The 21,919-nt window shown below is 36.6% G+C and overlaps 2 protein-coding genes across 3 annotated transcripts in view; one reads left to right on the top strand and one right to left on the bottom strand.

Moving 5' to 3' along the window:
* The first annotated feature begins 9,154 nt into the window (after window positions 1-9,154).
* LOC113738575 (protein CANDIDATE G-PROTEIN COUPLED RECEPTOR 2) lies at window positions 9,155-13,151 on the top strand. Its single transcript, XM_027265819.2, has 6 exons — window positions 9,155-9,686; window positions 10,576-10,767; window positions 12,226-12,385; window positions 12,493-12,595; window positions 12,696-12,777; window positions 12,871-13,151. Exons 1-6 carry the CDS (start codon window positions 9,375-9,377, stop codon window positions 12,946-12,948), a joined length of 927 nt encoding a protein of 308 aa, XP_027121620.1. The 5' UTR covers window positions 9,155-9,374; the 3' UTR covers window positions 12,949-13,151.
* A 571-nt stretch (window positions 13,152-13,722) lies between these two features.
* LOC113739167 (DExH-box ATP-dependent RNA helicase DExH14) overlaps window positions 13,723-21,919 on the bottom strand; it is a 46,910-nt gene continuing 38,713 nt past the window's right edge. Inside the window, exons 46-49 of one of the 2 annotated variants that reach the window (XM_072046224.1) lie at window positions 15,710-15,880; window positions 14,759-14,923; window positions 14,559-14,690; window positions 13,723-14,235 (exon numbers count right to left, since the gene is read on the bottom strand). In XM_072046224.1, coding sequence (XP_071902325.1) covers window positions 14,170-14,235; window positions 14,559-14,690; window positions 14,759-14,923; window positions 15,710-15,880 — 534 coding nt within the window. In that variant the 3' untranslated portion in view covers window positions 13,723-14,169. The remainder of the gene's footprint in view (window positions 14,236-14,558; window positions 14,691-14,758; window positions 14,924-15,709; window positions 15,881-21,919) is intronic. The other variant, XM_072046225.1, reaches the window with a different exon arrangement.

Raw genomic sequence — 21,919 nt, 5'->3', positions numbered from 1 at the left:
TACAATATTACAGAAGGTCACTCAACCCAGTTTTGGGTGCAAACAGGTCAAAAATGCAAGATACCACATCAAAAATGTAAAACAGATTCACCAAAACGCATTCTAGCGGAAACATCATAACTCAGGCTCTACAAGTCCAAATCCAGAAATTCCAAAACCAGATGATAGCTAAGAAATAGGGCTAAATTTCATCAGAAGACCCCAACAACCAATTCGGAAGCAATTCCAGCCAAAACAACCAATTACAGGCGCAATTCTCCATTTGGGGTAAAACCAGAACAGCAATAGTAATTTCGACTTTTCTCATTCTACACTACTCCGATTGACCTGAAATTTTGTAGCCGCCTCTAAAATATCATTCCCTACAACTTTCATGAAGACCACTCAGTCCAGTTCTCACCCTAACTAGGTCAAATTTTCCAAAACAACTCCAGATTTTCCAGTTCGAAATTCACTGCAGAAATCAACTAGCAGTCCTGCTTTATTCACTCATATCTCAGTACACACAACTCCAATTCAGGTAATTCCAAAGCCATTAGAAAGCTAAGATACAAGGGTATAATTCCTAAGAAGACATCAACAACCAAATCGGTAGTATTCCCAGTCAAACTACCCAATTACCAAAGCTGATTACTATTCTCGGATAGAAACAGGATAGCAGGGGTATTTCGGTCTTTTCACAGGCTACCGAGCTCAGATTGAGCTGAACATTTACAGGTAACTATAAAATATCATTCTCTACAACTTTCATGTTCTGTGCTAAGGCCAATTCGGCCTCTAACCTGGTCAAACAGAAACGGGCAGAATAGGGGTTAGTGAAAGCCTAATCTGGAATTCATGCATTCAAGTGCTAATCTTCCACAAAACAACATCTAAAACAACTAAAAACCACTAATAAGCAATTAATTGAAGTAAAGAGGATGTTCTTGGCAAAATACCTTAAAACCACAAGAAAGGTAGGAGCTTAGGCTTTGTCCTCCAAAAATCCTTCCATTCAAGTTCCTAATCTTCTTTAACTAGCACTTTGTATGGAGTAATTTGAGTTTCCAATGGTTGGAACTTAAGATTTGGCTTGGATTTGAAGTTGAAGATGAAACTTTTCCTCTCTTTCTTTCTTTCAAGTGTTCAGCCAAGAAGGAAGAAGAAATGGGATATTTTTGGTCAAATTTTGGTATTTAGTAAAGGTAAGAAAGTTAAGTCAAAATCCAACTCCAATCGGGTCGCGACACCTAGCACCTTTTAATTGTAACACTTATCCTTTTGTCTCTCCATCATTAACCATCTAAACAACCTCTAATTATCTCTTAACATCCGGTAAATTAAACCCAGTATCCAAAACTTAACCTAATTGGCCGAATTTTTCCGAACTTTTCGCACTAGCGGGTCCCACGTCCGATATACGCTCTTTACTTCTCAAAAACTAACCGATATTAGAAAAATCATTTTAAAACTATTTTTGCTCATAAACTTTATCTGGGGAATTTTTCTAATCAAGAAAATGTAGAAAAGGCGGGCGTTAAAAAAAATAAACCCTAGAAAATTAGAAAATTTCCGGGTTCTCAAACTCTTTTTTTTTCGGGGCGTCACAATCTCCCCTCCTTAAAAGAATGTCGTCCTCGACATTCCATCTTGTACCAATCAAGTCAAGACATCCCGCACAAATCTCTCAAGAGTCAAATCAAACCCACAGTCCGGCATCCTAAATTTCAAGCCTAGGATACACTACAGAGATTTGAAGCCTAAGCTCTGATACCAACTGTGACGGCCCCACCTCACCCAAAGGCGAACCAGAGGGTTCGGCGGGCCGCCTGCCCAGTTCTCGCCGGGACTCAGTCGTTCACTACATTCCTCAAACAGATTACAATATAAATCTCAAAAATTACATCAAATTATCCAATAATTACATGTTAAGCGAAGTGGAAACGATTCCCCAAACTATACATCAAATGATTCCAAATCCAAACTGTACAAGATATATGCCATCCAGTCACGTGAATAAGTACTACAAGTCCTTCCTTCGCCTTGAGCCCTGTGGAGGGGAATAAAACATTTTGGGGTGAGCTAAAAGCTCAGCGAGTAACCAATAAAACCAGTAAACAAATCAGTTTCACAATCGTTCATTTCAGTGATGCCATGATTCCAAGATCAAATATACATTTATTGCTCTCGTGAGCCAGTGAAATCGTTGTACTTAAACACCCAACGCTCCAAACAAACATTTAACAGTAAACAGTCAGAGGGGGAGCCATTTGCTCCAGATGAACAGTACACAGAGGTGGAGACGTTGGTGTTCAGCACACGAATTCCAAGTACTCATTTAAGCCAAAACATGTCATGGGCCACATGCAAGCACTCATGATATGCAATCAAGTAAATAATGCAATAAACGGTTCATAAGTAACTTTGGAAACAGTTTAGGGTCACTCACCTCCATGGCTCAGAAATCATCCATCATATAACATTGCCTTGCTCAAATCCCAGTCTTAGATCACAAACTCAATGCAGTCAAACCCTTTAAAACTTCGGACAGCACTTCCCCCAAATTTGCTTACTTTTCCAGCCGTCATGGCTTCATTATTTCCTCAGCCAGTCCCAAAGGTACACACACAACAACAAGTTCATCCAATAGCCATTCAGCAAGGTCCAAGTAGTACAAAGACAAGTCAAGCTAGGAAAAGTCCGGAAATGAAAGTTAAACTCAAAACCAGAAAAACAGGTTTTGACGTCATTTTGCGGTAATGGTTCAAAAGGCGCTATGATTGTCGGATGAAGGTGCAAGATACACCGTTTCGAAGCTAAGAGATAGGGTTACAATATTACAGAAGGTCACTCAACCCAGTTTTGGGTGCAAACAGGTCAAAAATGCAAGATACCACATCAAAAATGTAAAACAGATTCACCAAAACGCATTCTAGCGGAAACATCATAACTCAGGCTCTACAAGTCCAAATCCAGAAATTCCAAAACCAGATGATAGCTAAGAAATAGGGCTAAATTTCATCAGAAGACCCCAACAACCAAATCGGAAGCAATTCCAGCCAAAACAACCAATTACAGGCGCAATTCTCCATTTCGGGTAAGACCAGAACAGCAATAGTAATTTCGACTTTTCTCATTCTACACTACTCCGATTGACCTGAAATTTTGTAGCCGCCTCTAAAATATCATTCCCTACAACTTTCATGAAAACCACTCAGTCCAGTTCTCACCCTAACTAGGTCAAATGTTCCAAAACAACTCCAGATTTTCCAGTTCGAAATTCACTGCAGAAATCAACTAGCAGTCCTGCTTTATTCACTCATATCTCAGTACACACAACTCCAATTCAGGTAATTCCAAAGCTATTAGAAAGCTAAGATACAAGGGTATAATTCCTAAGAAGACATCAACAACCAAATCGGTAGTATTCCCAGTCAAACTACCCAATTACCAAAGCTGATTACTATTCTCGGATAGAAACAGGATAGCAGGGGTATTTCGATCTTTTCATAGGCTACCGAGCTCAGATTGAGCTGAAAATTTACAGGTAACTAGAAAACATCATTCTCTACAATTTTCATGTTTTGTGCTAAGGCCAATTCGGCCTCTAACCTGGTCAAACAGAAACGGGCAGAATAGGGGTTAGTGAAAGCCTAATCTGGAATTCATGCATTCAAGTGCTAATCTTCCACAAAACAACATCTAAAACAACTAAAAACCACTAATAAGCAATTAATTGAAATAAAGAGGATGTTCTTGGCAAAATACCTTAAAATCACAAGAAAGGTAGGAGCTTAGGCTTTGTCCTTCAAAAATCCTTCCATTCAAGTTTCTAATCTTCCTTAACTAGCACTTTGTATGGAGTAATTTGAGTTTCCAATGGTTGGAACTTAAGATTTGGCTTGGATTTGAAGTTGAAGATGAAACTTTTCCTCTCTTTCTTTCTTTCAAGTGTTCAGCCAAGAAGGAAGAAGAAATGGGATATTTTTGGTCAAATTTTGGTATTTAGTAAAGGTAAGAAAGTTAAGTCAAAATCCAACTCCAATCGGGTCGCGACACCTAGCACCTTTTAATTGTAACACTTATCCTTTTGTCTCTCCATCATTAACCATCTAAACAACCTCTAATTATCTCTTAACATCCGGTAAATTAAACCCAGTATCCAAAACTTAACCTAATTGGCCGAATTTTTCCGAACTTTTCGCACTAGCGGGTCCCACGTCCGATATACGCTCTTTACTTCTCAAAAACTAACCGATATTAGAAAAATCATTTTAAAACTATTTTTGCTCATAAACTTTATCTGGGGAATTTTTCTAATCAAGAAAATGTAGAAAAGGCGGGCGTTAAAAAAAATAAACCCTAGAAAATTAGAAAATTTCCGGGTTCTCAAACTCTTTTTTTTTCGGGGCGTCACAATCTCCCCTCCTTAAAAGAATGTCGTCCTCGACATTCCATCTTGTACCAATCAAGTCAAGACATCCCGCACAAATCTCTCAAGAGTCAAATCAAACCCACAGTCCGGCATCCTAAATTTCAAGCCTAGGATACACTACAGAGATCTGAAGCCTAAGCTCTGATACCAACTGTGACGGCCCCACCTCACCCAAAGGCGAACCAGAGGGTTCGGCGGGCCGCTTGCCCAGCTCTCGCCGGGACTCAGTCATTCACTACATTCCTCAAACAGATTACAATATAAATCTCAAAAATTACATCAAATTATCCAATAATTACATGTTAAGCGAAGTGGAAACGATTCCCCAAACTATACATCAAATGATTCCAAATCCAAACTGTACAAGATATATGCCATCCAGTCACGTGAATAAGTACTACAAGTCCTTCCTTCGCCTTGAGCCCTGTGGAGGGGAATAAAACATTTTGGGGTGAGCTAAAAGCTCAGCGAGTAACCAATAAAACCAGTAAACAAATCAGTTTCACAATCGTTCATTTCAGTGATGCCATGATTCCAAGATCAAATGTACATTTATTGCTCTCGTGAGCCAGTGAAATCGTTGTACTTAAACACCCACCGCTCCAAACAAACATTTAACAGTAAACAGTCAGAGGGGGAGCCATTTGCTCCAGATGAACAGTACACAGAGGTGGAGACGTTGGTGTTCAGCACACGAATTCCAAGTACTCATTTAAGCCAAAACATGTCATGGGCCACATGCAAGCACTCATGATATGCAATCAAGTAAATAATGCAATAAACGGTTCATAAGTAACTTTGGAAACAGTTTAGGGTCACTCACCTCCATGACTCAGAAATCATCCATCATATATAGGGTTGCAAACGAGCCGAGTCGAGTCGAGTTTTGACCTAATCGAGCCGAGCCTCGACTAAATTTTACCAAGCTCGAGCTCGAGCTCGAGCTCGACGAGCTGGCAATTTTCGAGCTCGAGCTCGAGCTCGAGCTCGAAAAAAATAAAAAAAAATTATTTTATTTTTAAAAAAATAAAAAAAATAATATTTTTTTCTGAATAAATAATAAAATATTAAGGATATATACGTAATTTCGCTATGAAAATAAAAAATTAAAATATATTTATATATAATATACGTAATTTTATTATTAAATAAAAATAAAAAATATATATAAATATATATACTCAAGCTCGCGAGCCGGCTCGCGAGCTAACGAGCTTAATAATCTGAGCTCGAGTTCGAGCTCGAGGTTGACTCGAGCTGGCTCGAGCTCGACTCGAGCTCGATTAATCTCGAGCTCGACTCGAGCTTGACTCGAGCCGCTCGCGAGCGGCTCGCGAGCGGCTCGATTCGTTTGCAGCCCTAATCATATAACATTGCCTTGCTCAAATCCCAGTCTTAGATCACAAACTCAATGCAATCAAACCCTTTAAAACTTCGGACAGCACTTCCCCCAAATTTGCTTACTTTTCCAGCCATCATAGCTTCATTATTTCCTCAGCCAGTCCCAAAGGTACACACACAACAACAAGTTCATCCAATAGCCATTCAGCAAGGTCCAAGTAGTACAAAGACAAGTCAAGCTAGGAAAAGTCCGGAAATGAAAGTTAAGCTCAAAACCAGAAAAACAGGTTTTGACGTCATTTTGCGGTAATGGTTCAAAAGGCGCTATGATTGTCGGATGAAGGTGCAAGATACACCGTTTCGAAGCTAAGAGATAGGGTTACAATATTACAGAAGGTCACTCAACCCAGTTTTGGGTGCAAACAGGTCAAAAATGCAAGATACCACATCAAAAATGTAAAACAGATTCACCAAAACGCATTCTAGCGGAAACATCATAACTCAGGCTCTACAAGTCCAAATCCAGAAATTCCAAAACCAGATGATAGCTAAGAAATAGGGCTAAATTTCATCAGAAGACCCCAACAACCAATTCGGAAGCAATTCCAGCCAAAACAACCAATTACAGGCGCAATTCTCCATTTCGGGTAAAACCAGAACAGCAATAGTAATTTCGACTTTTCTCATTCTACACTACTCCGATTGACCTGAAATTTTGTAGCCGCCTCTAAAATATCATTCCCTACAACTTTCATGAAGACCACTCAGTCCAGTTCTCACCCTAACTAGGTCAAATGTTCCAAAACAACTCCAGATTTTCCAGTTCGAAATTCACTGCAGAAATCAACTAGCAGTCCTGCTTTATTCACTCATATCTCAGTACACACAACTCCAATTCAGGTAATTCCAAAGCTATTAGAAAGCTAAGATACAAGGGTATAATTCCTAAGAAGACATCAACAACCAAATCGGTAGTATTCCCAGTCAAACTACCCAATTACCAAAGCTGATTACTATTCTCGGATAGAAACAGGATAGCAGGGGTATTTCAGTCTTTTCACAGGCTACCGAGCTCAGATTGAGCTGAAAATTTACAGGTAACTAGAAAACACCATTCTCTACAATTTTCATGTTTTGTGCTAAGGCCAATTCGGCCTCTAACCTGGTCAAACAGAAACGGGCAGAATAGGGGTTAGTGAAAGCCTAATCTGGAATTCATGCATTCAAGTGCTAATCTTCCACAAAACAACATCTAAAACAACTAAAAACCACTAATAAGCAATTAATTGAAATAAAGAGGATGTTCTTGGCAAAATACCTTAAAACCACAAGAAAGGTAGGAGCTTAGGCTTTGTCCTCCAAAAATCCTTCCATTCAAGTTCCTAATCTTCCTTAACTAGCACTTTGTATGGAGTAATTTGAGTTTCCAATGGTTGGAACTTAAGATTTGGTTTGGATTTGAAGTTGAAGATGAAACTTTTCCTCTCTTTCTTTCTTTCAAGTGTTCAGCCAAGAAGGAAGAAGAAATGGGATATTTTTGGTCAAATTTTGGTATTTAGTAAAGGTAAAAAAGTTAAGTCAAAGTCCAACTCCAATCGGGTCGCGACACCTAGCACCTTTTAATTGTAACACTTATCCTTTTGTCTCTCCATCATTAACCATCTAAGCAACCTCTAATTATCTCTTAACATCCGGTAAATTAAACCCAGTATCCAAAACTTAACCTAACTGGCCGAATTTTTCCGAACTTTTCGCACTAGCGGGTCCCACGTCCGATATACGCTCTTTACTTCTCAAAAACTAACCGATATTAGAAAAATCATTTTAAAACTATTTTTGCTCATAAACTTTATCTGGGAAATTTTTCTAATCAAGAAAATGTAGAAAAGGCGGGCGTTAAAAAAAATAAACCCTAGAAAATTAGAAAATTTCCGGGTTCTCAAACTCTTTTTTTTTTCGGGGCGTCACATGAATGGCTAATGAGTATTGAAAGAATTGGCAAATGGTATTACTCCAATAGCAACTCAAATTCTTTATATAAGAATAGAATAGCAAAATCATGCACATGTACTTAAATTGGAATGATTGGAAAAAAAACTACTAATTGAAGTATCTTTTTGACATAGTTGTTTATCTCAGAGATACCATCTTATAGGATAATTGCATCCTTTAGTACCAGACTATAAAACCAAATCGACCTTAATGTAGAAAAAAAAATTCTTCATATAAGAATAGAGCAGCAAACTCATGCATATACTTAAGTTGGAATGATTTGAAAAAAAAAAAAAACTAATTGAAGTATCTTTGGAGGCATACCTTTGGCTTATAGATTGGTTGGACGGGAGTTTTTTTTGGACAAAAATTAAATTTTTGGTGAGGTATTTAGGTCTCAATGGGAACTCAAATATTTCTCAAAAATTCCCATTAATTGATGGGTGTAAATGGAATCAGTCCCATATAAGACCCAACCTTAAAATTAGTAAATCCATACAGCCTATAATTCTATTGGGTATGGATAGCCCATTGGAACTTGGGATAGATATTTAAGTTGGAATGATTTGAAAAAAAAAACTAATTGAAGTATCTTTGGTGGTGTACTTTTGGCCTATAAATTGGTTGGATAGGAGTTTTTTTGCACAAAAATTAAATTTTTGATGAGATATTTAGGTCCCAATGAGTATCCAAGTATGTCTCAAAAATTCCCATTGTTGCTGGGCGTAGATGGGATTAGTCTCATATTAGGCCCAACCTTAAAATTAGTAAACCTATAGTGCCCCATATCCCTGGAGTATGGGTAGTCCACTGGAATATTGGTAGTCCATTGGAACTTGAGACAGATTACCATATCTAAAAAGCACACATTTTCGTTTACTTCTTATTCAATTTAGAGGTGGTAAATAAATAATGTATAATTTCAGAAACCTTCCCATGATTAAAGTATCGATAATTTTAGAAACCTCTTCTTTTGACAATTTCACTTGGTACTATCGAATTTTAAAAAATCTCATGATTTTTTTGTATAATTTGCAACCCATTTTAAAATATAATATTAAATAATTCACTTTTGGAGAGTAAATATAATCTCAATCATATTTTAACTAGTTCAACATTTTTTATACGAACCATTGACACACTAATATTAAAGAGTTTTTTGATCTCATTATCATCTTAACATTTCTTATTCGAACCAATGACACAACAATTGTTAAAATATTTTTCGATCTTGTTATCAACTTTTAGATTTTTATTAAAGAACTATATCCATCAATTAAAAAAAATTAAGAGATACAACTTTAAAACTTTACATTTGAATATAAAACTTTAAACTTTTCAGGGGAAAAAAAAACATTAACAAAGCAAATAAACCCTATAAATATTTCCAATTTTTAAAAGTCTTGCAAGGTGCAGAAGAAGCTGAGTAGTTAACCACTTCCTCAACTCTCTCCTTTCATCATGTTCCATTACCCAACCCACCCAGTAAAGCTCCCACTTAATTCCCCGTCATTTTTTTTTTATTTTGGCTGAGAAAAATCAGTATTTGTAATATCATTTTTATATATAGATTAGGGCTCTTTAATTGATTAGTTGTTGAAATTTCGCTAATTTCCGGTGATGATCAATGTCAAAATTGAGGGGAATCTCCTCGATCGCTCCGGTAGGAGGAGCTGACGCCGGCGAAGGGGATCATCAATATATAATCTTCCGGGGGTATCACGGCTTGTTCTTCTCTCCCTCCTCTCCCTCCTCTTGCCATGGATTCTGGCATAACGCGGCTCTTGTAGTGCCGTCGGCGTTGTTTATAGCGTACCTAGGGTTTCAGGCGAAGCGGAATATCAAGAAGCTTGGACATGGCAGGTCTTACGTCATGATTGTGTATTATGTTCTCCTATGGTCCGCTGCTGTTCTTAATCTCACTTGGTCCTCTTTTCAGGTTGCCTTTTTCGTTTTCTTTAATGTTTTTTCTTGATAGTTATTGGAAAAAGTTTAGAACTTGTGCTGGTCAATTTGGTGATGACAGTGAAATTGGCATCCTTGCCGGTCTGCTAATTTGCATAGTTGATAAATTTGTTTTTCTGGTCACCATTTTGTGTTGTGTTAATGAGAAAATGGAAACGGGTGAGTTCAATAATTATCTGTCTGTCTGTGAAGGTTTTTTTTTTTTTTTTTTTCTGTCTATGAGGATTTTAATGATGTTAAGAGTGTGGAACTGCTAAAGACAAATAAAGGGAAAAAAAATCATTTTGCATGTTTTAGAGTCGGAGTCTGCCAGTTCGTCTTGATGTACCTGATAAAGATAGTATATTTAGTGACATGACACTTATCTGGGGATTAACTTTTTGATTTAATTAATAAACTTGGCCTACACGATGAACTATACAAACTTTTATGCATTAAATTAAGTTGAAATTTTTTGTTGGTTTTGTGAAAATGGTTGCTTGCTCATGTGTACAGAAAAGTAAGTCTGTAGAGCCATAAACTGAGTGTACGGTCTGCAAATAAGTTTAGTATTGTTTCTCTGTGCCTTTTGGTTTAAAGCTCTGTCTTTAGTTCTCCTGAGGTGAATGTAGATGGATATATGACTATTTTGTGCAAAATTTATTTCAAATGGTTAAACTCTATTGCAGCCTAATAAAAGTCGCTGGTGTAACTTATGCCTTTAATATGAGTTTTTCTTACCTGCATGGTTGGCGGGTGACTTGATCATTTCAAAGTAATTGGTTTTGAGATCTTCTCTCTTAATGTGTTATTATGGGAGAAAATTTTGTCTGTTTTATAAGTTATGTATTCAAATGTTGAGTTAAATGATTATGAAATAACAGGTATGGCAGTGTGTTCCTGAGAAAGATGTTGCATGGAACCTATTGTCATTATCCACAGCTTCTCTATTGCTGTGTCTGGAAATTAGCATAGTGGCTTTTTTGCTTCAAGACAATTATGTTAGTGGCTTGGAGACTCTAGCACATACTTTCATGGTTTCGGGTGCCATTGTTGGTGTAGATGCTTTTGTCAAGGTAACACTTATTTGTTTCTCATCAAACAACTCCTTTCACTATATACTTCATAAAGGAATTCCCATTCATTTTCTTCAGTGTGACTGCTAATTAGTGATTCTTTTCATCTTACTCAGGCATTCATTGTCTAGCTTCACTCTCCTCCCCCCAAAAGAAATATTTTTCCCCTTTTATCTTTGTCAGGCTTATGAAACTTCTGATATCCTCCAAGAGAAATTTCTGATGTCCTCCATTTTCCCATTAAGGATACCTGCTTCTCCAAAATTCACTCAAAAATAACGACAATCAATAAGTAGTTTAATAAAAGCTTATAATTAGATATGTTCACATATTTACCAAGATATATGGGTGCATATCTGTCTCTTGCACTTTTATAGAGCTCTATGGTCAAGGAGAAAGATCCAAATTGGAAGTATATAATATATCAGTACACACAACTAAGGAAGGCAGACAAAGTACAGATGGGGAAAAATGGAAGGGAGAGGACAAGACACAACATTAACAACTTTTGTCAGGATTTACAAAATTGTGCGTTTGATCCACTTTGACCCACTTTGTCGGGAGTCGGCAAGGCTGTAAGCCGGTGAGTGAAGGTTTCATGAACCTGGTATTGATGTGGAATTGCAATGTCAGGTCACTTGTTAAAATGGATTTTCCTCTGCCCCTTGGATACAGCTTTAGTTTCACCAAATAAAGGAAAATGGGGAATAAACAAAAAATATTGAGCACTTTGGTGCAAAAAAAATGAAGGCAAATAATTTTGGTCTGAATTCGCTCAATCTTTTGTGACCCGACATTATGTACCCTATGATGGATTTCCATTTCTAAAGACTCATAATCCCTTGCTTTGTCCAATATATCCAGTAATACTTGTTTGCAGATGAGGATTTCGAATCTCGTAGGAGCGATTTTATATTCTGCACTCTAGTAAATTAAACATAACAATGTAAGCATGCCCCTTTTTTAAATCATCTATTTAGATACGATTACTCCTTTTGCCACATTGGTTTCAGCTGGGATGTCTCGGAAGCCTTTTTTTTTTTTGCCATTCTTTTTATTGACATTGCAATTAGGAGCTAGGGGCTTGGAAGATGGATTAATGCATAGTTATCTTTTTTCATATGGTGTATACAGCTTCTATGTTTCATTTGTCTGCTTATGCCATATAATAGGTCTTCTAAGCTAAAACTAGACTTGTTATGCCACATAATGGGTCTCTATCCTCATTCTGCTTACCTCTTCCTTCTTGCAAAGGTTTCAAATTCTACTATCATCACTAAATCCATCCTGATATCGTCTTACCCTCTTCCTCCTTCAAGGGTTTACTATTGCACTGTTGTACTTGAGTATCTGAACCCGTGCATGTAGCTTCCAGATTAACAAATTAGAAATGAGGAAAAAATAAGAAAGAAGAGATTTGTCACTACCATTCCATTAAATTTTTTCCTTTCCTGGCAGGTAATATGTATATTTGGACTTGGGGTTCCACTATTCATTGATGTAGAAATTACACATAGAGGAAAATGGTTCATCTGGTTCACCTACAGACTAGTGCTTTCAGCTGTTTATGCTTATATATTGTTTGTGCATTATTCAAAGTGGAGAGATAAGCTGCCACGTAAGTCTAATTCTTCTAGTGTTTGGCACTGTTTCTTCTTCTCTTTTTTTTTGTGATTCATTTTGGCTAACATAATCTATACCCTCTTTTTCTTGCAAATCTTGCAGCAAAACCGGCATTCTATAATTATGTTATTATGTTGTTCATCTTTAATGCAATAGCATTATGTGCATGCGGATTTGCTGGTATTGGTGCTGGCTTTGGACTTTGGTAAAGTATCATTTCGGAATCGAGTAGAAAATTTTGTATTCCAATTTGACATAGCTCACTGAAATTTAATGTTTTACAAAACCTTCCCTTTTATTTACAGGCTGTACAATTTTTCTGTCGTATGCTATCACTCGCTTTATCTTCCTTTTCTGTATGTTACTTTCCTGGCCGACTTTTTCGAGGTAATATTGTGCGCTCTCTATTTGGTGGAGTTGCTTTAGACGTTGTGCGAGGCTCAGTCATATTTAATATCCCTCTATTAATGCTATTCACAGGAAGAAGATTGGCTTCTAGATAATGCATATTATTCAGAGATGAAAGACGCGGGATTTTTTGACTCAGAATGGGATTAGGTAACTTGTTAACTTGTAAATGACAATGGCTTTGGATAGTCCTTGTAAATAGATGCTGGCTAACGACTACCCTACTGCTGCTGCTAAGAATTGTAGGAAATCCACAGAAGTATCGCTTCTTATTGAATAATGTAATGTTTAATGTTTTTCTTGTCACGTCTTAAGTCATAAATAAAGTGACCTTGCCATGTAAAATTTGTTAATCACCTCTTAGAACTTCACTAACAATTTGAGCATTGCCTGTAGTTGCAATTACCATTTATTTATCTTTTTACTTGTTACTATCCAAGAAAAAGATTGGCCAGTTTTCCCAGCTGCTTGTTCAACGTTATTCTCCTTAGTTTACACCTAACCTCACCATCCCAATTTGGTGATAAATCAGGGCTTCTTTTTTTTTTAAAAAAAAAAATGTGAGTGGTTGTGGCGGCCTGGTGGGGAAGAACCAAGGGGATAGAGTAGTGATGACTTTACTACAATTGGGGATTCCTTGGACAATTCCCTCTGGGTAGTGATCAGCTATGACTTCCACAAATTAGGTTATGTTTGGATTGTAATTTTTTTGAAATTTTTATAGAAAATATACTGTAGTAATTTAATATGTAATGTAAAAAAATGATTAAAAAATATATTCACAAAAAATATAAAAATTTTTTGGTAGAAAATTCCTTTCCAAATGAGGCTTTAAGGTTTCTTTGAACAGTTCCATTTGACGATTGCAAAAGCCATACAAGTGGACAGTCCTATTCCAGTTGCCGATGCCAATTGCCATACAAGTGGAAGGGTAAAATTTTTCGTGCTGCATTGCTAAATAATTACAACTTTTAATGAACCAATTTTTCAACAAAAAGCCTTATACAATAGTAAACAGCAATTCACCCCAGTCCTAACACATTCCTACGAGGTTAACTAAAACTGACACTGAGGTGGACAAAAATGGGGGGCCAGAGGTTAAAATAGGATGAGATGAGAAGCCCTGTACCATAATAACAACAAATGGCCCAAAAAGGATTGGCTGAAACCAGCAATGAGGTGGACAAAAAAAGGACGGGAAAGAGGCAAAATAGGATGAAAAGATGTTCATCACACAGTTGCCCTGATCTTCAAACATTATCAGAACAGTTAAACGGACTTTTCAAGGAGACATTTGTGTATACACATATACAGCAGAGAATCAACCGCTCCCAAGAGTCAAATCAGATTCATCTTAGACGATTAAGCAATTTATTCAATGGGATACTCTTGTTCATACCCCAAATAACAATCTGAAACCAGAATCAGCCTCATCTCCTGAAAAAAATGAAGCCACTCCATATTAAAATAATGCAGAAGGAGATTCCAGATGGAATAGAAGACATCACGAGTAAAATGGCCTAAACATGAAGCATGACCTTTTCATGTAACACAGGAATGGTAAAATCAATAAGCCAAGATATCAGAATATTCCTTTGTTTACTGATCATATGTTCTTTTTACTGTGCTCATAGGTTGCAAATAATGACAGTAAACTCTCAAACTTCACCACCATTCACCAGATCTTCAGAAGTAACTGAATAAGCAGCACTTGCCAAGGGACAGACAGAAAGCATTTTCAGTTAAGAATATGTGCAAACCTGCAAGTTGACTTGAGTTGATGGTATCTCCATGCGTGTCACCAAGCGATCTGAGAAAGACACCCTCTTCAAAGCATATAATTCAGAGGTAGAAGTGTCACCAAGAACCAGCCACCATGCTTCATTTTTTACCTGTAAGAATGACTGTCAAAACTTGTTGCACTATAGATCATCCACCATCAAACAATGTAAGCTGGTACCTTGGGAAACCGAGGAGTAAAAGCCCTTGATGTTCTATGATGGGTATTTGTTTTTTCCACTCTGATGTTCAGATTAAAACCATTGGAAATCTCAGATGAATTGCTATCAGAATTCCTTCTCTCAACTTTCAAATACACTCGAATACGAGGCAAATGCTGTAGATCCTGTAAAAATTATATGAATTCAATTTAAGCACATGCACAAAAACTTAGGGCCAAAAGGAAGGTATGCTTATTAATTATGATTGAGTGTTCAACAAACAAATCCACCACTGATGCAAAGTAGATTACATGACTCAAATGGCTGTTACTATTACAAAGAAGCCTCCATAATTAACAGATTTCAGAACTGGTTAGTGTCAAGTGGAGGAAGATGACTTGACTGGAATAGACAAATGTAGTATCTACCAAACAAATATTTGGGCTCATGTTCAGCACATGGAAATACACGAGGAAAAAGATAACATTAATGCCATGGGATGGGAAGAGAGATATGGCACCAAGTTTAAAATACAGCTAGGCCCCTCACTATAATAACATGGTGCATACTGATCTTATGACTCGGGATGCATCTGTATTTTAACATTCAGATAGCCACTTTGTGAACAGTAGTGACAAAAGCTAACTCTACCCTCAAGTTAAATGGGGCAACTTGGGAAATATTTAACATACTCTTACTACAAAATACAGATGGAACATCCATTCGCTCATCCACTTCAGCTTAAAACAAGGCCATATAAACCAACAGCACAAAAAGATGCATCAAACTTTCATCTACTCACACATCCATTCACGATGTACCCTGTTAGGTACATATTCTGAAACTTCATCATAACTTCAGCATGACAGAGTTCTTCAACAAAAACAACATTTTCGCCCATGAAAAACTATCTTTTTTTTTGACAAATTGTAAATGCTTAATCAATCTAATGAGAGGAGAATAGGAATCACCTGATGTAGTCTTGAGGCCGTAGCATTGTCAGCAATAGCCTGTAGAACTGTGGAGGGAGTGTCCAACAATTGCTGAATCTTTGCAATGCCTCTTCGGCTCAATGAACTAATCAGATCATCAGTCATGCATGGCAACATCCACAAAGAAGAATCTTTATCATACCATAAACCCTGCAAACAAATGAGAAACTATTCAAGTTTTTTGCTAAGACATCAACAACTGGTGATACAAGACATTGATCCCTGCTGGCTTTGTTTTTGTTCAGTGGTTCTGGAAAATGTAAAGGGTTTATACAGTAAGTCTAACAGCTTGTGATGATGACAAATAATATCCATGCTGTTGATAATGGGCACACTCATGCAGCCAGCATTTGTGCTTAAAGTGAAGAACAGAACCAGCTGGTGCCACACAGTTTGTCAGACAATTTATGCGAGCACCATTTGTTGCATAATGCAAAACAAAGTTGCTAAAGGCATCATCAATGTAGAAAACATGCTCGGCAAACATTAATGTACATCAGAGAATTTATTTGACAAATAATTCTTGAAGAAGCAAAGCACAGAAAAAGCATTACTCGTCTGCTTAGAGGGAAAAAAAAAATAGGACGCCTTTTCATGTGGAAAGTGAGGCGTATAATGATTTGATGCCAGCAACTTCTACAAGGGAGTCATCAATGTACAATTCACCTCCTTAGTTTCAGCCTATCAACAAATTGAGAAAAAACTATCCGATCACTAAATTAGGCAGTACACCAAGCAGTGACCATGGGAGATTCAAGAACCATACTAGGCAGTTAGTTGTGGAGAATTCAACAAATGATGATTAGATTATCTCTAATATTTGTGCTTAAAGGTTATAATAAGTACTACAGATATGCATGGTAAGAGAATATAAGTATTTTTGTAGATAATAAATTAGTAAGGATATTCTTGTAAATAGTTTGTTAGGTTTGTACTCTTATAAATACTAGTTGGTCACTCATAATATGGTGACTAGATGTTTTCCTCCCAAAATATCTATTCTCATGGTATCAAAGCTAAAGTCCTAGGATTAGAGTTAAACATCTAGCAAAAGTCTTGTTCACGTGACACTGTTCATCGAGCACTGTTCACGCAGTACTGTTCACGCATACTGTTCATCTCGAGTTTTGACCCTTTTTTGGTTTGAAGCGCTATTCGCTATGACTGAAAGTTTATCAAAAGGTATCGTGACGTCCACTAATATTATGCCAGTGGTGATGCCTCAAATCACAAATTGGAAGTTGAATGACACTAATTATCAACACTGGTAAAAAATCGTTAAAATTTATCTGACAGGCTTAGAAAAGCAACGATATCTCACAGATGACTCTCCTATGGAGGACAACAAGAGACTAATGTGAATTCAAGAGGATGCCCAAATTCTTGGAGCAATTTGAAATTCTATAGAGCCATAAATTGCATTCCAAATTGCTTACATGTGTTCTCATTGTGAGACAACAAAAGAAGTTTGGGATTATGTCTGGTTATTATACTGCAGTAATCTTTTACGGATGTATGATATTTCTTTGGAGTATTTTCAGTTGCACTAATATAACAAGACAGTAACTGAATACTTTGCCGATCTTAAGCGAGTTTCAGAAGAATTAAATGCTATAATGCCTCTCTCAAGTGATATTACAGTTATGCAGAGGCAAAAGGAACAAATGCTTATGCTCATATTCTTGGCTGGCCTCAAGCCAAAATTTGAACCAATCAAATCTCAAATTTTAGCAGGTAAACAATTACCATCCTTTGCAGAGGTGTATGTTCGGATCTTACGTTCTGCATCTAAGGATAATGCACAGGGTGATGGTGCTCAATCAATGACAAATCTGCTTTAATTGCTAACAACAATCGGATAGAGCAACTTAATTTTGGACGTGGCTCTCGTGGAGGAAGAAGTAGAGGAAATCATGGAGGTCGTGGAGGTTGAGGTACCCGTGAGTGCACTCATTGTGGTTTGAAAAATCACTCATGATAGTTGTTGGGATTTAGTTGAAAAACCTCGATTTGCTAATACGGTTACCACTGATTAAACTGAATCAAGTTCTTCAGCACAACGATCCCAGAAGACTTACCATATTCGAGGAAGATTATGTCAAATTTCTGCAGTACCAAACTGCAAATCACGCATCTCTTCCCTCTGCTTCTTTAGCATAAAAAGGTAATGCTATGGTTTGTCTCTTCACATCCTCTAATTTTGACTCATGGATTATTGATTCCAGAGCTATTGATCATATGTACTTCTACAAATTTTTCTAATTTTCAAGAATCTACTTCCTTCCCTCATGTTACTTTAGTTGATGGATCTACAACTAAAGTTAAAGGACTAGGCACTGTAGAAATTAACCCATCTCTTCCCCAGTCTTCTATTCTTTACGTATCCAATTTGCCTTTTAATCTAATGTCCGTTAGTAAGCTTACTAAATTTCTACAGTGTTCAGTTATTTTTTCTCCTGATTTTGTTGTCATTCAGGATTTGAAGACAAAGAGGACGATTGGTGGAGGGCATGAGCATAATAGTCTTTATTTTCTAAACTCCAATGGTCCGATTGCTTGTCTTGCTACTGTTTCTCCTCTTGAAATTCACTGTCGTTTGGGTCATCCGTCTATACAAAATTTGAAGAAGTTAGTTCCTACCTTTAGTCAGTTGTCTTCACTAGAATGTGTCTTGTCAATTACGAAAGCATCATCATGTTTCTTTTGCTCCTAGAGTCAATAAGCGGGTTTCGAAACCCTTTTTGTTAGTTCATTCTGATGTTTGAGATTCTAGTCGAATCACTTCAAAGTTAGGTTTTAAATATTTTATAATCTTTGTTGATGATTTTTTCAAAGTTACATGACTTTACTTAATGAAAGATTGTTCAGAACTATATTCCATTTTTTGTGCATTTGTTACAGAAATAAAGAATCAATTTGGTGTGCCTATACATATACCTCGCAGTGATAATGCGAAAGAATATTTTTTCACTCCTTCTGATACCTTAATGATTAAATCCGGTATTCTTCATCAGTCCTCTTGTCCTCACACTCTACAATAAAATGAAATTATTGAAAGAAAAATTGGACATTTAATCGAAGTTGCTCAAACACTTTTGTTGTACATGAATGTGCCCAAACAATTTTGGAGTGATGCAGTTTTAATTGCATGTTATTTAATTAATCGCATGCCATCCAATATTCTTGGAGGCCAATTACCTCACTCCATTCTTTTTCCTTATGAACCTAAATTTAAATTGCCTCATATTTTTGGGTTTGTGTTTTGTTCATCAGTTTGCTCCCAGGGTGGATAAATTAGATCATCATGCTATTAAGTGTATTTTCTTAGGATATACACGAGCACAAAAAGGGTATAAATATTACAATCAAGTTTTAAATCGTTTTTTTACTTATGTTAATGTTACTTTCTTTAAATCCACTCCTTATTTTATGAAATAAGGTATGTCTTGTGAGTTAGACTAGTGTTCCTCTTTTCCTTCTCCTGTTTTATTAGTCCCTTCATATTTATTACCTGAGTTATCTAGTCCACTAGATTCCACAACTCGTTCTAATTTTCAAATTTATTCTCGTCGTTCCGTGATTGAGAAAGCTCCTGATATGCCACGCATTTCACCAATTAACTCTCAATCTTAAAATCCAGGTCTGATGCCCTCCTATAAGTCAGATCTTCCTATTGCTTTACACAAAGGTAAGAGGCATTGTACTTCTCATCCTATTTTTAATTTTGTTTCTTATTCTCGTCTCTCTCTGTCATATTCTTCTTTTGTTGCTTCCCTTGATTCTGTATCTATTCCTAAGTCTATTACCCATGCTCTCAATCATCGTGGTTAGAGATTAGCTATGCAATAAGAGATATTTGCTTTAGAGAAAAATGTTACTTGGGATCTTGTCCCTCTTCCTTCTGGTAAGTCGGTTGTTGGTTGTAAATAAGTGCACACTATAAAAGTGCAGCCTAATGGTTGTATTGATAGATCGAAAGCTCGTCTGGTAGCTAAGGGATTTACTCAAGTGTATGGAATCGACTACTTACAAACGTTTTCTCCTGTTGCAAAGATTATCTCTGTTCGTCTTCGTATCTCTTTAGCCACAACTTATAATTGGCCATTGCATCAGTTGGATGTGAAAAATGCGTTTCTACATAGAGATTTGGAAGAAGAGATATATATGGAACAACCTCCTAGATTTGTTGTACAAGGGGAGAATTCGCGGTTGATTTGTCATATGAAAAAATCCTTATATGAATTAAAACAATCTTTGAGGGCTTGGTTTGGCCGGTTTAGTAATGTTGTCATGGAATTCGGTCTGACAAGATATGGAGTAGATCACTCTGTATTTTATCGGCATTCTAATGTTGGTAAAATTTTATTAGTTGTTTATGTGGATGATATTGTGATTACAGGTGATGATATTGGGGAGATCCAGAAACTTAAATCCAATCTGCAGGCAAACTTTCAGACAAAGAATTTAGGTCATTTACAGTATTTTCTGGGTATTGAGGTAGTTCGGTCTAAATATGAAATTTATTTATGTCAAAAGAAATATGTACTCGATATGCTGAGTGAAATTGGGATGTTAGGTTGCCGACCTGTGGATACTCCTATGGATCCTAATGTGAAATTAGTAGGAGATCAAGGTGCATTACTAGATGATCCTAGACAATATCGAAAACTTGTGGGTAAATTAAATTCTCACTGTAACGAGGCCTGACATTTCGTTTGCAGTGAGTGTTGTGAGTCAATTTCTTGATACCCCTCATACTAGTCATTGGGATGCTGTTATACGGATTTTTAGGTATCTTAAGAGTGTTCCTAGAAAAGGGTTGTTGTATCAAAATCATAGACACACTGCTATTAAAGGATATAGTGATGCAGATTGGGCTGATTATGCCTCAGATCGAAGATCGACCACAGGATATTGTGTGTTTGTTGGTGATAATTTAGTGTCGTGGAAGAATAAGAAGCAAACAGTTGTCTCCAGATCAAGTGTGGAATCTGAATACCGCGCTATGGCTCACACTGTGTGTGAGTTTGTTGATTGAAGAGCATGCTACTTGAAATTGGATTTGAACATAAACAGCCTATGAATTTAATGTGTGATAATCAGGCGGCTGTTCATATTGCATCTAAACATATTGAACTTGATTCTCATTTCATTCAAGAGAAATTGCTTGATGGAGTCATCAAGACATCTCATGTATCGTCTGTAGATCAATTGGCTGATTTGTTTACCAAGAGTTTATGAGGATTTAGGGTGAAATACATTTGTAACAAGTTGGGTGCTTATGATATATATGCTCCAACTTGAAGGGGAGTGTTAAGAGAATATAAGTATTCTTGTAGATAATAAATTAATAAGGGTATTCTTGTAAATAGTTTGTTAGGTTTGTACTTCTATAAATACTAGTTGGTCACTCATAATACGGTAACTAGATATTTTCCTTCCAAAATATCTATTCTCAATGCTAACTGGTCTTTTGTGAGTATATATCTAGAACAACAGTAACATAGTTCTGGTAGGTTTTAAATCTTCTATCATCATGAGAACTTTCTCTAGCTGCCACCATACACCACATATGATAGCAAAAGGTACATAGAAATTTCCACCAAATTCATCTAAAATACTTTCCAATGATGGTACTTGTAATAAAAATACTTTGTAGCTGGAACAAAGTACCAAAGACCACAGGACACCTTATGCCCATAGCATCAAATTGCGTATATTAAGTTTATTTGTGTAAACCTTGAGACATCACAGCTGTGTTCTTTCTACTTGATGAAAAATTCTACAAAAATTTAAAAACAAAAGAGAGAGAGAGAGAGCCTTTGCAGATATGCAAATTGACAGAACTCTCTATCAAGTGTTGATCCGAGAATTTAGATGATGGTTAATATACCAAATATTGGGATTTGTTATGGATAATTGACACAGTATATGCAAATTAAAGTATGACATTTCTCATGTTCCATCTTTTTCCCTAAGAAAAATTTTGTAAACTATGACTTATGATAAACTATCAAGTTGGCAAAACAACACGAGTGGCGACATTAATGCAAATATTATAAGCGAAATCAATGTGAGGACTAGTAACCTGATTTGATGAATAGAAATTCTAAGGAAATCAGTTTGCAAGAACTTATTAGAATAAAATGGGAGCAGGAAAATATATATGGCTTTAGCTTTTGTCAATGC

This window comes from Coffea arabica, chromosome 4c (assembly GCF_036785885.1).
Source record: "Coffea arabica cultivar ET-39 chromosome 4c, Coffea Arabica ET-39 HiFi, whole genome shotgun sequence".
Lineage (NCBI taxonomy): Eukaryota > Viridiplantae > Streptophyta > Magnoliopsida > Gentianales > Rubiaceae > Coffea > Coffea arabica.
The sequence above is the reverse complement of the archived record's forward strand: the minus strand, read 5'-3'. Positions and strand labels throughout refer to the sequence as shown.